The sequence below is a fragment of the Pyxicephalus adspersus genome, chromosome 6, assembly GCF_032062135.1.
Source record: "Pyxicephalus adspersus chromosome 6, UCB_Pads_2.0, whole genome shotgun sequence".
Taxonomy (NCBI): domain Eukaryota; kingdom Metazoa; phylum Chordata; class Amphibia; order Anura; family Pyxicephalidae; genus Pyxicephalus; species Pyxicephalus adspersus.
The window spans coordinates 85,901,120-85,918,885 of NC_092863.1; the positions used below are offsets into that span (position 1 = coordinate 85,901,120).

The window sequence follows — 17,766 nt, forward strand, 5'->3', positions numbered from 1 at the left end:
TTCCCCTTTGGGTAAGACCTCACAACCCCTTATCTGGCATTTGGGCTATTCTGAAGTTGTCTAAATGGCGTTTACCTGGTAAAAGCATGACCATAATTATATTTGATGGGCCCATTTCATTTCTATCTCTTGGGGTATTCCTCTATACAGAAGATTGTTCAGCTATGCATATATTCTTTTTATCCAAATGTATTTAAAAATATAAAAGTATTGCTATCTTTTCTTAGAGCAACTGTGTATATAGGCCACCTGGAAGTCTCATGGACTACCATGGCTATAGTTTCATAACAAAGCGAACCTTTTAAGAAAAAGATTTCCTGAATCTTGCATCCAATTTTCAATTTATTGGTGCATGGCCACCAGCTATATCACAAAAGACAAAATAAAAACATTTTGGGTGACTAAGATTTCTCAAGACAATGGATGTCCACATAAAGCTGGCGATCCTCATCACCTTGAGGAAGTACAGTTAATAACTCAAAATAATAATTTAAATGTTTTCTGCCTAATTAATTAGTTTAGTATTTCCTATAAAAAGAGTTTCAGGAACAGTAAGTAAAAGAATATAGGAGCATATATTTCCTATAGGCTGTGTGCTGAAGGAAACTCGGTCAGTTTGATGGAGGTTCATATGGATCTCATTCATGAGTAGACGTGGGTATGAATAGTATCTAAATTAGATTAGTAACAGTGGAAGAGATTGAAGATTGCTGGAGATAGAAAGCTGCCCATCTGTTGTTAGATTTGGGCACAGGCATGCCCTACAGTTTGGAAGCTTCCGCCAATCATCTGAATATAGAGTAAGAGAAAGTAAAGAGAGAATGTTTCTATCTGTGCCTTGTTGTAATGGGAAGTCTTTTTATCAAGTCCACCTTTTAACCTGACTCAACTAATGACTAGATAGATACACCCTTGTGGAGCAACAGTAATATTTGTTAATGACTAGCTTGACAAAGCACTGGACAACAAGCAGAGTGACCCACAAATGTCAATATTAAAGGAAAGTACTGTTTTGCTTTTGCATCCAAGCCTTTATTCACTACTGCTAAATACTTTATTGCTTATCTACACCATCCTAGCCTGAGGCCTTCAGTATTTTTTATAGTAAGGAACTGAAATTCTAAGTTCCCTATGTGCACCATGTAACAAGCCAGTTATCCAGGAAAAAGCCATAATGTACCTGCTGGTTCCATCAATAAAAACAGCAGTGGCTCTTCTCTTTACAATGAGGGTAGACTGTAAAACAGCTGTACTTACAGATCCTGACTGCTAAGATTCCAGGAAAGCCTCTTCTTCTTTATTGTATGGTACAGAGTCACTAATCATTTTAATCACATCAATGCCATGATGATGTTAGTTTTCAAGTCCTAAAATATTTCTGGTACACTGAAGTAATTTAACAAACAACTCCATCTACCTGCACTTGGTGTTTTTTTTATTCTAATATTTAACTGCTCACTTTGGTTACTGGAAACCTTATTCTTCATATGGCACCAAATCTGACCTTGTGATGTCTACCATGCATTATCTGGTTCTTAGCACTGCTTTCTTCTTATTCCGGTTACTTTTTGTCCACTTAGAGGTAAGTTTATGTTTTCATCAAAGATTCACGCAACTTTTACCTTCACATTTTTTACATTGGATTTATTTTGGCAATTCAGAACCCCATTTTAAGGCTGATGTCACACTGGCGATTCCATCACTGGAGACACATTGACAACTATACCAATGGAGAAGTAATGGAACAGCATCTTTTTACTCCCAGCAGTAATGGAGCAATGACGAGGAACTAGGGGAGTGGATTCTTACCAGCTTGGAACAAATGCCATTTATGCGTTTTAGACTTAAATGGTTCCCAAGTGAAGCACCATCATTTGTTTAGGGTGAATTCCAATCATTTTGTCCATGACAACGATCAAACTTTTCTTTTTTGTTTTTTAGTAACGAACGGGTTGGAACCCTATCATCTTGTTTTTACTGACTGTGGCCCATTCTGAAGGGTTCCTTTAACTTCACATCCTTAGGTTGCAACAGAAAATGAGAGGAAATCTCTCCAATGGTAACAAAACCTCCAGATGACAGAATTGCCCATAAAATAACTATTTCCATTTGTGATACCTTCACCACCCTTGTCACACATTTAGATTTTTTGATTTCCTATCACTTTTTGTCCAAAGACAGGATCCCAATATAAAAACAAGGGATGACAATCCTCAGCTGGGACACAGACATTAATATAAATCTGACACAAGTTTTAATACTTTACTTTTGTATCTAAATCTAAAGAAAAATATATATATATAGCCGTGAACCCTACCCCATGAGAAAATTCACCCTTTTATCTGTCCTGGTGACTATTGTTACTAAGACAGTGGGCTAAATTTATTAAAGCACTCCAAGGCTGTAAAAGTTTTAATGTTACACTTTAAACAGTGTACCTAGGTGATCCAGTAACCCGGGAATTAATTTCCTAAAAATAATTTGCTATTTGTTAGCAAATGTTTTCAATCCTGGACTTGATCCATTCCAGGTTTGCTGGATCCCCCAAGTTTACTAGTGAAAGTGTATCTTCTCTAGTCTTGGAGAGCTTTAATAAATCAAGCCTAGTGAGTCAAAAGTCCTCATCTGAGCCAGAGGTCAGGGAAAACTAGGGACACCTGTTCCTTATGTCTTCGTTCCTAATGACTTAATATAATTTTTTTAGATAGGAATTCTGTTCCTTTTGGATATATTTCCCTTCTGCAGTAGTGGCTCCAGGATAAGCAAAGAAATATTTCATTAGAATTTTCATTAGTAAATACATTAATTTCATTAGTAATTACTTGATAGGGCTTTTGGTCTTTCTATAAGAAGTCAATCAATTGTTAGCCTTAAGGATGGTAAACTGACTGTGCATGGTGGCCGGGAGATTTTTTGTGATGAGGCTCCTCGGGGATCTTCATGGTTAGTGGACAAGTAAGTGGAGGATTTGCTGGGGGAAAAGAAACCTTCATTTTATATTCTATGTAGATAGCCTATATAAAGGGAATATAGGGCACATACAAAGTTGTGCCTGTTCTCGCCCTGGTCTGATTAGAATCTCTATGTCATATATAAAATATTTACGGTTTCTTTGATTCAGCCTGTTAGGCTTATGTAATTGTTGTTGCTCTGCTATGGTGGATCTTTACATAAGCCTCAAACACCCGTTCTGTGCTTTCTTAATTGGTGTGCCGCATGTAGTTTTCCACCGCAGGATAATTAACTCCCCCATGGCTCATTACTGGCTGAAAAGGAATAGCTTCAGCATAGATGTAGATTGTTTTTTTTTTCTCACAGTTCATTGATACAGCTAGACAAATAGGTTAACCTTCACATCTTATTTAATACACAAAACTGTGCCCAACAAAAGATCAGGCTGGCCAAAAATTATTTTGATCTTTCTAAATTTGGTCAGCTTTTGGGAAACACAATGAAGACTTAAATATTTTACCAAGAAGTTTCTGCCTATAAACTGTTACTGTGTTATTTCTGTATTACCTGGCCCTTATTCATCCCTCAAACACCAATATTGTAACTTTATTTTAATTTGTTGAGATTAAGTCATTACCTCAACTTTAAGGTGGCCTGGCTGGCTGGTGGAGGGTTGGTACAAGATTTGTCCCTCTATACTTGAGAACATTGGCTATTACATCTATATGGGCTTGTTGAATATTTCCAAAACTATGGACATTAAATTGAGCATCCTTTTTGTGATTGTAACAACCTACTCATTTATGACAAGGCTTTCTATAAGGCTTTGCAGGGTGTCTAGGAAAATTTTTGCTTATTTAGAACATTTTTGTGGTACTAATGCTGGAAAGAAAGTTCAGTCTAGTTCATCCCAAAGGCGTTCACAAAGTTCCTCCAAACCATGTCTTTATAGAACGGGTTTAGTGCATAAATTGTGCATGGGTCGCAGTCATGATGGCCTTGCTCAAACTGTTATCTAATAGTTGGAGGGGCTTATTTGTCTTGAATGTCTGCGTATGATGCAGCTTTCCTGGTACCCTTCACTAGTAAACCCTGAACACATAATTTAGAGGGGTGTCCACATATGGCTATAAAATGTATTTTCAAACACATTGTAACTTTTCTTTTTGTATTTCTTTTTCTAACCTAGGAAGCCATGAACTGGAACAGATGCAGCTGATACTAGACACAATACCAGTGATCCACAAGGAAGATAAAGAAGAACTTCTCAAAGTTATGCCATCATTTGTTAATACCACCTGGGTAGTGAAGAGACCTTTGAGAAAGCTTCTGCCGGAGATGAAACTGGAAGGTGAGGTTTGATTCCTGCTTTATTCTGACACCAAAAACCCGCCCTGGTCCCTAAAGTTTTACATCAATCATAGACAATTAGGCAACACTGAAGGACCATATTCTTTAAGAGTCTTTTAACAGATTCCTAAAGTATAACTTATCTACCTTGAGTTCTAATGTTACGGTTACATTTTCTTTACCTTTAAATGGAAGAGTTTGGGTTCTACGATTGGGCGCTTAGACCAAAGCCCTGCATCTTCTGAGAAAGTGGAAAAGGTCTTATGCTCCCCCAGATAACCAGATGAATAGGATAGAAGCAGGGTATGGGAAAGGTACGTATTAGTAAATGGACAGATTGGGTCTAAGTTATTAAAGTTCTCCAAAAATTGAGAAGCTAAACGCTTGAAATACCTAGGCGATCCAGCAAGCCTGGAATAGATTTCCTAAAAATTATTTGCTATTAGTTACCAAATGTTTTCAATTCCAGTCCAGATTCATTTCAGGTTTGCTGGGTCACTCAGGTTCTCCCATGATCGTCTATCTCCTCTTGGAGAACTTTAATAAATCAGGTCCACTGTATTTAAAGATAACCAGTTGCCATGGCTGTACATAAAAATATAGTACGGAAAGCATCTAAAGAATGTAAAAGTTACACACAAGTCTCCACATTTCTAGAAGACAGTGGAGACCTAAAATGTTTTAACACTTTATAACGTTTATTGTAGAATTTCAGGCTCATGTAAACCTAATTTTGCTTACAGTTCTTCTTTATTTATGCTATACTTGCTTTTTACCTGTGGAGTTCTTTCCTGCTTAGTATCACTGCAAAGCTACTTTACTGTATTTTATATATCAGGGCAGCTTTTAGGGTTAGCTTATCCTCATTATGATTTGTTGAGCACAATACAGTGCTTGTTGGTGGTTAATATTGTATTAAATACTTTATCACCAGGACTTCTGCTTTGCATATACTTATACAACCTCTCTAATTTTCTAATGTTATATATTAATCAATTCTTAGCACAGGTCTTTGTAATGTACTGACTATGCTGACAGCTCTTCCGCTATCTTGAATTCGGCATAGTTTATACCAGTGTTTCTCAACAAGGGTTCCTCCAGAGGTTGCTGGGGGTTATAAAGGTCAAGAAACACTGCTTTATATTCAGTGTTAAAACCAATTACAATATTCTTCCAATTGAAACTGCCAGATATCAGAGATGAGTGGCTTGGAGCCCCATCAATATTTTGCTACTGGGCAACAATAATTCATACCTATAGATCATGAATTTTAGTTACTCTTGTGCACAGACAGCAATAAATACCCGATGGAGCTTCCAAACATTCCATATTCTGTCCAAAACCGAAGCTTTAGATATTCTTTAAATAAATTGGATTATGTTTGAAACAGCTCCTTCCTTCTTTCAGAATATATTAAGCATTGTTGTTTGTGATTCTCAGCTATTGATTTTTTGGAAAAAATTCTGACTTTCAACCCCATGGACCGGCTAACAGCTGAAGTGGCTCTACAGCATTCTTATATGGGTCCTTATTCCTGTCCGGAGGATGAGCCCATATCGCTGCACCCCTTTCGGATCGAGGATGAGATTGATGACATCTTACTGATGGAGGCCAGTCAGAGCCAGCTCTCTAACTGGGACAGGTAACATCTCTATTCATTATTGACTGTGTGATCATTGTTTTACTATTATATGAAAGAGTGAAATTAATATTTTACCATGAATGGAAATTTCAATTTAAACTTCGACATGACCACAGTGAGTCAATTCCAATACCTAATGAATGGACCCCTATGCATTTCTTGCAGTTACATTTAGGAAAGGGTGATTCTGCCACCCTTTATAATATACCATTTTTATAGTTTAGAAATTTGAAAAATTACAGTAAATATGCTATAGAGAAATATGTGATTTAAGGAACAGTTAAGGATCTGTATAAGGCAGAAACAAGCTACCCTGGTCACTGGTCTCTAATAAAATATTATGCCCTCATGTGACAGTTGGCACATCCTTCAAAATGCATACTGACCGGAATGTGTCATTGAAAAGCTACTTTTGTCACTTTGGAACAGTGAATTAATTCATTAGATTGTAGCCATATGGTCTCTTGTTTACTACGGGGCACAGCGATCCCATGCGCAATTAACCTGGGTATATCCAAGCATCTGTGTCCAAGTGATATATGTATTTCCCAAATCTGACATTAAACAGAAAATCCAGATAAATAAGGTATTTATACAGTGCTGACATATTACATAGCGCTGTACATAGTGTACTATAGAGTCCATAGTTATGTCACTAACTGTCCCTCAGGGAAGCTCACAATCTAATGTCCCTACCATTAGAAACATTAGAGATTAGCATTCCCATTTCAAAGAGTTAAAATTATAATGATGATCGGATAATTTATCTTTTGCTGCAAGTGTAGAATTTTTAGCATGAATTCTCATCATATCACAAATATACACTGGCACCATTGCAAGTTAATTACCCTGCCCCTGGGCTGTAACATATTATTAACATGTAAAGGGGAATTGAGATCCATAAAATATGCCCCAAGTTAAAAGAAAAGGAAAAAAGTAAGTTGTGTAGTCAGAAAACACATTTTAAGGCCAGCAGTGGTTAAACTTTTGTAATTTTACAATTTTACATGTTGGGAGTGTTGAGATGATACCACCGTCCCCTGACCACCCTAGCCACATCCTAAAATATTATGTTCAGGGGCTTTGCAATTAACTCAACTGTGTGGCATGTGCTTTAACAAAGTGGCATGTGCTTTAAATTTTCCCAACTATAGTTTAACTTCAATTTACAGAAAAACTACATGTGCATAATTGCCCCCAAACTTTTGTCACAAACTTTATCGCACATAATAATGTCTTTGCATGCTGTAGTATTAATAATACCCTTTACTAGAAACACCTGAATTCAATTTTTTACAAGGGTATTCACATATATCTTGGCCATATAATAGGTGGGATGTCAGGTGGCCACACTGCATTTTGATACATGAGGAGGACATTGATCCTCCATCAGATGCCAGTCTGGTCAATGAGCCTAGACACACGCTAAGCATGTCTGCACACACCACTTTTATTCTATAGCAATTGGCCTGGCCAGAATTCCTGTCTGTAGGCCAGATAGTTCTGGACACATACTTCTGGCTTGTCTAAGTACACACGGTCGGTTACTAAGACAAGGTCAGAATGTTAATACAACCACCATCCAACATTCGTTCTCCTGCTGTGTACACTTATAACTGGCCACTAGCCATCTAGTAAATAAAATTTGCTCCTTTTACTTTGGCTTTGACCCCTGCTGCAATCACAAACACTCATACAAGGTTTATTTGCATAACATTGTCAAATCATTTACACACAATTACTACAATGGGTCTAATTTATTAAAGCTCTCCAAGGCTGGAGAGGATACACTTTTACCAGTGAAGCTGGCTGATCCAGAAAACATGGAATGGATTTCTTCAAAGTCATTTGTTAGCAGGTTTGCAGGATTCCAGGTTTGCTCAATCACCAAGCTTCACTGATGAAAGTGTATTCTCTCCAGCCTTGGAGAGCTTTAATAAATCTGACCCATTTTCTGGCGTATGCTGCCGAGTACATTCACCCAAGACTACGCAATTCCTTTCCAGTCCATCAAAGTACATTCACGCTATTCTTGTTACTTTTATCCATCTATGTTCACACAGAAATATATTTAATTGAAGAAATTCCATATGAAAATTGCTTATAATTATACCCTATAGTGCGTATCAAATATTTTTTAGGAGTGGTCAGCTGTCTGACGTCCATGGGATATGGCTATAATGAGATGGATAACTAAAAAGATTTAGGTTTGTCCAGCACTCTCTGCAGCTCAGATACTTTAATCAGTGCAGACCTCTGCATTCAGCATAGCAAGCTATGGTCTCTTGGTATACAGTATATACAGTTCTACATAGCTGATAAGAATTGGGGTAGAACAGTGAAGAAATATTCTTAAGATAAATATTACTTTTGATTCCAATTATCCAAAAAATTTTAGCATCCACCAAAGCAAGTAATGACATTACTGATACATAAATGATAATACATATGCTGTATGCTGTCCTTTGGTATAGCCAAAATATGTGCTTGATTTAGTGATTTGTAGTGACATTTTCAGAAATCTACTGCTTTTTTTTCAAACTGTTGTAGATAAATACAGCCACTGATATGATTTGATCACCCTTTATCTGTCCACTGACTATCAGATAAATGGGCATACTTGGTGTACATCTGTGGGCATATTGAATATAGAATAAGGAAGTTCGTCCATTGCTTTTCTGTGGTAGTGTCAGAATTCAGGACAGGTATAGGGAGAAAAGCTAGATACTTAGGACTATAATTTGTTTAGTTAGTAACTAAGGTCCAGTTTTAAAGTGAAATATAAAAAAAAGAAGGAGCCATGTCACCTGGTATAGGGTTAGTGTCATGAAAAGCCCTTAGTGGTGCTACTTGTGTTTCCAAGACTTTCCTATTGCTCTGTTTGCTTGTAGTACTAGCTTGAATCTTTTTAGTAAACTAAATACCGGTAATACTTTTTTTTAATTGATATAAAAATTTTCTTTCTTTTTTTGCAGATATCAAGTAAGTATGTCTTCTGACCTGGATTGGAGACAAGGCCATAGCCATGCCATGAGCGATGTTCAGCGGGACCCACGTGCTGGATCAGGGTCTCTAGCTGAAGAAGCTCAAGTTGACCCACGCAAGTACTCTCAAAGTAGCTCAGAAAGATTCCTTGAACAGTCACATTCATCTATGGATCGGGTTTTTGAGGGGGATTGTGGAAGATCATGTGAATATAAAGTAGGATCACCCTCCTACCTTGATAAATTACTATGGAGAGACAACAAACCCCACCATTATTCTGAACCTAAGCTCATTTTGGATCTTTCCAATTGGAAAAAGACATCTATACCACCCTCGGGAGACATTGCTTTGGGAGAAGAGCCATCCAATCTGTTTCTGGAGATAGCTCAGTGGGTGAAAAGCACCCAAGTTGGACTTGAATGCCCACCAAGTCCTGTTTCTGAGATGCAGGAGGACCATCAACCTCCTCCGCACCAGGAGGAACAGAGCACTATTAACAAGGATGCCGATCCCTCATTTAATCTGGATGTTTTTATTACCAGAGCACTTAAATTATGTACTAGTCAGGAAGAAATACCTGACAATAAACTTAGTGACATCAACGGGGCTTGTATTCCTGAGCACCCAAAGGATATTGCACAGAAGAAAGTATTCCATAAGGACAGATGGTAGAAGGAATAGTTGGGCTTTAAATGGTGTGTCTTTTTTCATAACAATATTTATGATTCACTAACAGTATACCAATGGAATATTTTCCTGAGAACATTTTTTAGGCCTCTGATGTTTTTATCTAGAATACTAAACAATGTACTAACAAATACTTGCCAACAGTTCTAGACTGCTCAGATTTAGCTTAGAGTGGGGCTGAAACTGAAGGAGGTGGGGTGTTGATGGTATTTAGATGTTTTTAGGCTAAGTTGAGTTGTTTTGAAGAGAGTAAGACCTGCTTGGTGTTTCACATGTTCTTGGATTGTTGGCAAGTATACTGCGATGCCTCGAAAATCTCGCACAACTTTCGAGATTGAGGGTTGGTAAAAAAATTCTGTATTGATATACAGCTGATATAATCTCATTACATTGCAAAATCCTAAATGCCTTTAATTTAAAGGCTTGTTCAACTCACTGCTCAATATTTGAAGCCTTACACTACTTGAGAGGAGAGTGGAAAAACCCATACCATAAAAAATCATATACATTGATCCTTTATACACCAGTGTACATATTAGAATTGTAATCAGATGTCATTATTTTTATTCTTTAAGTGCACCTGTTATCTAGAAAAAAGTGTAATGATGTAAAGGAGGAGGGCAGAGATTGTGGATGCTGCACTTGGTGCTCTTTGTGACGAATAGGTATACTAATACGCCAAAGGTTTGTTGACACCGGACTATCGTACCTATATGAACATGTTGGAGATCCCCTATCCAAACCACAGGTATTAATACAGAGTCCCCCATTTCTTGTGGTTATAGCAGCCTAGACTATAATAGCAATTGTTTCCACAAAAAGAAGCATTCCAATAAATTTTAAAATGTATAGTAGATATGGGGCTTATTTCAGGCTCTCAGGCTTATTTCAGGCTTGAGCTTCTTTAAACTGTTATCACACTGGGCCTGATTTATGAAAGCTCTCCAACACTTCAGAAGATAGACTGTCATGGTAGAACCTGGGTAAACCAGTGATCTTGGAATGAATTTGGGCCAGCACTGATAGCATTTGACAATTATCCATTCCAGGTTTGTTGGATCACCCATGTGTCTCTCTTGATAGTCTGTCCTTACCAGTCTTGGAGCTTTAATAAATCAGGCTCAATGTTTTAGATGCACAATTGTCTAAAATATATTTGCTGTATCATAAGTAAGCTTCACTGGAAATGCCCAAACTCATCAATTTTGGAGGGGTGGCCACTTTCCTTTAGTCAAATAGTGTAATCAACCCTTCTTACAACATATGTTTATTTACCCCATGCAGAGCTAAAGATTGCACTACAGGAGAAGTAAAAAGCAATATAAGCCTTATTGTAAGCATACAACCAGACCTAAAAAGTGCAAAAAAACAAAAACATTTTGAAGAATAAATTATATTTAGTACAGTATTACCTCGGCTAACGAGTCACCCTGTTAAGAAATATTTCAGCTAACAAAGATTTTTTTTCCCGCTGCGTTTTAGCCTTGGCTAACAAAGATATACTCGGCTAACGCATGCATTTTTGATGTACGATAGCAAACTGAAGCCGCGGTGAGCTGTATTAGGCTAAATTTTGGTTTCATTTTGGCTAACGAGTCTAATTCCAGAACAAAATATCTTCGTTAGCCAAGGTATCATTGTATTGCATTCATTCCGGCACGTGCCATCTTTTGCCACTAATTGGAAAAAATACTTAATCTTCACAAGCACAACAGTAATAGCTAGTAGTGGGTGTGTTAAAACATCAGTGCAAGTGTGAACTAAGCTTTCCATAATCTAACCCCATAGACCAGAGCATCATAAATAAGCAATCATTTATCTGATAAACCCAACCTATACCTATAAAGATCTGGCAGAGAGAGCAGTTCCCACCTACTCAGCCCTCCACCTCTTCATCATATTTTTTCTGCTATAACAGGTGTAAATGTAATACTGTAAAGAGTAATTGTGGCCATATACAGAAGTAAACAATGTGGTTGCTGATAAATCATGTGAAGCATAAAGTTCTATGTGTGTCCAGGCTGACCATCAAAGTTAACATTTCCAATAAAATGTAGAATATAAAGTCTTGTCAAAATTTCCAAGTATTTTAGCCGCATACTATAAATGTATTGCAAACTAAAGTCTTACCATTATGCTTCCAATTGCTACCCAACACCAGCACAAAACCCAAAGGCTCCGGGGAAGGACTGTTGTTCTTTATGTTAGACCAAGTAGTCTATTTGCATTGTTCCAACACATCACCCTCCCCAGGTCAGACCCAGTGCTCATGATTGCAATACTCCTTTGGATTTTGGGCTGGAGAAATTGAAAGCCACACAAGACATTGCTCTGTCTTCCATCACACCTGTATGAGCTTGTTGGGTGTCCCATTCCAAAACCATAGGCATTAATATAGAGTTCATTGTATGAACCACCTCCATCCTCCACTATGGCAGCCTTCATTCTGGTAAGGCCTTATACTTCTGAGAAGGCTTTCTATCAGCAAATTTGGGTCTATTTAGATCAGGTACTCATGTTGTAAGAGCATACTTGGATATCCTTATTCTTTCCAGTGTACCCAGAAGCCATTTAACTGGATGGAGGTCAGGGCTTACCCTTCCCTTATATTGAGTTTGCTTTGTGGACAGGGGCACATTATTGAAACGGAAAAGATACTTCTCCAAACTTTGTCTATAAAGTACAAAATTATGTCTAAAAATACAATTATCTAATATTTTTTGTGTTATATAATTTACAATACAACATTTAAAAATAAGGAGGGATGTCATTATGGTCTGGCCATATAGCAGGTTTGATGGTCAGCTGGACACATACTTCTAGCCATCTAGTGTACATCATATGCTGTAAAAATCATCATAACTCAGCAGACAAATTTCGGAAGGTGTGCTGACAAATGCCCCTCCTGCATAATCATTTAGATTCCTTTTACACCCTACAAGCTGGGTAAAGTATAGAGGATAAAATAAGCAAATATGTTTACAACATTCAAGTATGTACACCTTTCTGTATATAATATTTTTAAATTGTAATTTGCAATTTAAAATATTATCCTTTTTTTTTTTGCACCTTTAAAAAATAATCAAATATATAAAGCTGATGACACTGAAAAAAAAATCTGTGAAAATTACTGTAAAAATAGCAACTGATATAATAATTATTGCAGACTACTTCTAAATTTTAAATATCAACAGGGTAAGTGTTAATTATTACAAAAATAGATATTTGTTTTTTTATTTTATTTGTAAAATTATTTTAAAAACATATAATATTATATATAGTTTATCTAATTATTATTATTATCTGAATTATTTTATTTGTGAATTTCAAAAATGTTAGGGATAATATTTTATTTCCTGCTCACATCATTCATAATTACCATTCTAATAAAAGAAATTGATTAGGCTGGTTTTGTAAATATTGTATGGCTTTTTACACAAGTTTCACTACGCTTTTGCTGACTTTTAAAAAAAATGTTTTAATTAGCAAAAATAGAGAAATACCAATAACCAATTTTCAATATAAGTGACCTTTTGGCATGTCACTTCATTTCTATGGTAGTATAACAAAAACAACTTGTTTACCATACTGACGTTGTATGATTCTGGTCATGTTAAAAAATTAAAAATGCTAAATTTCAGAGTGATAAAATATTTTGTTAAGCACAGAAACTTTAAATGATACACAATAACCCTCTGATAGGCAAGATGTCAAGTGAATGTTGCTTTTTTTAACCCGAAATTTAGGAAAAACGTTTTTTTTGTAAAATACAAGAAATCAATGGAACCTTAGGGCTCCTCCAAAGGTTACCTACAAGGGTTCCATTATCTGTGGTTGATTGACCTTCCATTTCCTGGTGCCTGCATAGTTCTTGAGCCACCACTTGGCAGAACCAGCAGCAAGACTCTAGAAATCCTTCCAGCTTGATAGCATTCAGACCATCAATAAAAGAGGGCCACTGACCACCATTGTATGGGCCTGATTTATTAAAGCTCTCCAAGGCTGGAGAGGATACACTTTCATCTGTGAAGCTGGGTGATCCAGCAAACCTGGAATAGATCTGTCCAGGATTCAAAACATTTGCTAACAGCAAATTACTTTAAAAAAAAAAGAATTTCCTTTTTTTTTTTTACTGATGAAAGTTTATCCTCTCCAGCCTTGGAGAGCTTTATTAAATCAGGTGCAATGTATTGGTTTTAGCAGTGTTCCGTGAGATCTGGAAATTTTTAGGGGTTCTTCTGAAGTAAAACGTTTGTCAAAAAGTAAACTAGATAGACAAATCTTGCAAACAGTTTTTATCTTGTTAGATGAGGAAACTTTCAACAATTTGTGATAAAATCAAGTTTTGTTGCATATATTGGCAAATACATGTGAAGCCACAGTTCTGCATCAAGACTCCTTTTTTTCCTCTTCTTTCTGATTTGCAATCTTTTGTTCACAGTCATACAATCAAATATATTTTGGGCATGGTATTTAATAAGGAACTTCACCTGCAATGTTCTGTGGTTAAATATGTTCCTGATTGTTATAATTTGGCAACCTGTACATAAATATTTTTCCCTTTCGATGAGCTTGAAGACAATACTGCTTTGAGAAGTTGGGCTTCTCATCTAGGTTCCAATAATCTGACAAGCAGAAAGGAAAATAACTGCACAGTTTGACTGATTTGTCAGCATAATTGGATCCGCTGGTGCTGTTCAAACTATTAGTTACCTGCTTTTTACATTATTAATTTGAAGGGCATCTTGCTAGGCCATTTCAGGAGGTCATGAAGGCACACTAGGCCAGAAGAAACAAGGTGTCCAAGGTAAAGTTTTTTTCCAACCGTGACTGCAAGCGAGCAGCCTCAGTCTTCCGCTCATCCGCAGTGTAGTCTCTGTAAATGTGTGCATGCTTGGCATCAAAATGCCCCTTGAGATTCAATTGCTTGAAAGTGCTCTTGGTGTCGTTGCACACTAAACACAGGGCTTTGTTGCCGCGCTGGGCGAAGAATAATTCATCAGTCCATTCGGGTTGAAGACACGACGTTCGAGGTCAACCTTTCCGGAGACTGGTAGCTGCACGTTGCTTCTGCTCTTTAGGCATAGTAATTTGGGTTATTGTGTGGGAACTCGATGATATCACGGGAACTCGCGATAATGCGACAATTCAATTAGGCTGGATCCAACAATAAAAAACTAGGGGGGGTGTTTGGCTAGACTGGAATACTGGCTAGGCCGTATCCATCCTAAAGGCCAGAGTTTGCCTACCTCTGTGCTAAGATGATCACGAGGCAGTAAATCTCTGCTGACTAGCCCATTACTAAAATGTACTCAACAAATTCCTCTTTTGGCTTAAGGGTTACCTTCTAAAGGCATATCAAGAATCATACACACGTTATCTATGGTTGGTTATATTATTCAAACCATAATTTTTCTTTAAATGAGTTTATGTAAGTTCTGAACAGAGAGTGTGGCGTGTGATCCAGTGAAACTTTCTGTAAAAATGAATCCACGGTTCTCTCCCCTGTTTCTCCTCTTGTTATTACACCTACTGCTGCGCCTGTGAAAATGCTGTTAGAATTCATACTGCAGCCTGGCAGGCACAGCAATAACAAAAGACGAGGGGAGGCGATCGGAGGAGCAACTTTTTAAGGAAATTTCCTACAGCAAGTCTGTACAAAAGTAAATATACAATTCATCTCCAAGAGATATAGAGAGATAGAGTCATATTACTTTCAGGGAAATTGGTTAGCCCTCAAATACAGATTTCAAACTTTGCCATGGTCAGAGTTTTGCTGTGCATTCCTCAATACTTGCATTGCAGGCCTTCAAGCACAATATTAAAACTCAGAAATATGTGCATTGATTGATGCAGATATTAGGAAACAGTGGCTTCCTATAATACATGTCCTTTGTAAGATGAACCAAATTATGGGAAAAGGTCTCTTTTTATATGTTCATGCTTATCACGGACTATGAAGGAAATGGCTTTTAGCTGTTGGGGGACTACAAGTCCAAGCAAGCTGGGTTTAGCAGATTTAGTACTTCTGTTAATAGAAAGGCTTGTTCAAATGCTTGAAACTTACTGACAAACCGGTGTAAGACTGTAATACCATAGCTACCCTGTATGGAAGAAGAATCCTGATGAATGTGAATGTATTTTGTAATTGTACAGTGTTCCTGCCATTGTTGTTTCTGTTTTTTGTGGTTTCATTTACAGTTCTATTACTTTATAATTTTGCCCCTGGCTCACTTTTTTTGAGGTGCCCTTCTAGGCCTAGCACAAGTTGATCAATTAAAAAAACCAATTGCAATGCAAAATTTAACAAGTGTCTGTGTTGTTTCTTTATTATGTAAGATCAGGCTTAGTCATTAGCAAGTTCTATTATAATGACAAAAGTGCTGTAATGCAAATTGATCATGTTTTATTTCTTCTGTTACTACTGTAAATCTATTGAAGTTTACATATAAATACAAACATCATACAAAGAGAAATGTAGAACCAGAAATATAGACTAAAGTACAGATATTTAGGCAATTTACTGTGAGGGGGTAGAAAATATGGCCAGATACTCTTAAATGGGTACCCATGCAAAACTAGGCAAGTACGTTATGTATCAACAATATAAAACCTTGATCATGAAAAGGGAAGCAATCAAAAAAATTGGTCAGAATATTCTAAACATAAATAGGAAGGGGGAAAGGTGGTCTAGGTATTGAAGGGGAAAAACTTTAAAGGAAAAGGCCAAAGGTGTGGCACACAGTCTTTTGCCAGTCCAGCATTCCAACCATAGTTAGACTACATAGGAAAACAAGTGGTACCATAGACTCATACCTTAAGACCTGGTCAATAATAACAGGGTGGGTAAAATCAATCTAGGGCTGTCACACCCACAGAAATTTCTTTTATTTATCCAACAACATGGCAGTAAGTTTGTTCTTCACAAAAATGTCCTGCATTCGACTTCTCACCTTGGCAAATCTGAGTGTTGAGGACTCCCACACCTTTGCTATAGTATGCTTACCAGCACTAAAAACAGGAAAAAAGTGTGTAAGAATGTTTGTGAATGACAGAAGGTTCCCAAGGATGAAGTTGGAATCGAATCAATTTAATGGTAAACCTTGGTGTTGGATTCACAGGCCGGACCGCCAGGTGTGAAAGATACTGAAAAAACCGCACACTCTGAATACTAAGCAAGGAATATAGTGAGTGAATCCCACCGCAGGCCTACCAACAGAATCTTGCTTGTTCCTGCAAAGGAAAAGGTTGGTAGCCTATTATCCTTGCCAAAAAAGGTGAGCAAGATTAGGTAATGGAGTCCCATGCCATCAAGGAATATTGCAAAAGTAGCCCACTAGGTCTAAAAGAAGACATTATCCACCAAAGGCAGGGAACGGAGACAGGGTGGCAACCCATAGTGGAAGTTTGGAGTGGCTTGCATTTACGTCAAGGGGGATTCTCGGCTGCTAAAGGGTTCCAGGTCTGGGATGAAGGAGAGGAAAGAGACCAGTCCAGGACAAAGAAAACTCTTCTGATGATTTATAAGTATAGAGCAGTCATAAGAAAGAGAGAGGAAAAGAAAATGTTTCAAGTTTGGAGCAGATAATGAAGGAATTGTTATCTCTGACCATTAGAAACAAACAACATAGCATTAAAATAGTAAACAACACAAATTGCATAATACACATGAGCATAGAAGCCGCAGAACTGCACTATATTGATGTCTATGTGATTGTATATACATCACTATGAGACCTGGCCTCCAGTACTGTGTTTGTTCCATCCCCGAGTACAGTCCATCACCGTTATCAGTAATATTGGAGCTGGATATTTATAATATGCGTCACCTGCCTTAGCAATTTATCATCCCTGTCACCATTACTAGCTGACTTTTTGTCAATTTGCTACAGTTTTAGTGATTGAAGATGAAGATAGCACACATAACCTGAGAAACAAATACATTGGGAAGGCTGATCAAGAGTTTTGGTAGCAGTGCATTTAAAGCTAAACTAAAGAGAAACAAATAGTACAGATACATAAATCATAAAAATGAAACGTAGGCAAAGTCATCATTTTTTAAGTGTTAATTTTGTCAAATTTTCATTGCAGAAATAAAGTGAGGGCCAAAACAATGATCATAAAGTCAAAGAAGATATGTAAATTCTCCC

General features: G+C 37.2%; 1 protein-coding gene across 1 annotated transcript in view; it reads left to right on the forward strand.

Moving 5' to 3' along the window:
* Positions 1-15,918, forward strand: part of MAPK4 (mitogen-activated protein kinase 4) — a 79,315-nt gene extending 63,397 nt beyond the window's left edge. Inside the window, exons 4-6 of the mRNA XM_072416464.1 lie at positions 4,142-4,303; positions 5,743-5,944; positions 8,920-15,918. Of these exons, the coding sequence (XP_072272565.1) occupies positions 4,142-4,303; positions 5,743-5,944; positions 8,920-9,601 (1,046 nt within the window). The 3' untranslated portion in view covers positions 9,602-15,918. The remainder of the gene's footprint in view (positions 1-4,141; positions 4,304-5,742; positions 5,945-8,919) is intronic.
* Positions 15,919-17,766: the final 1,848 nt, after the last annotated feature.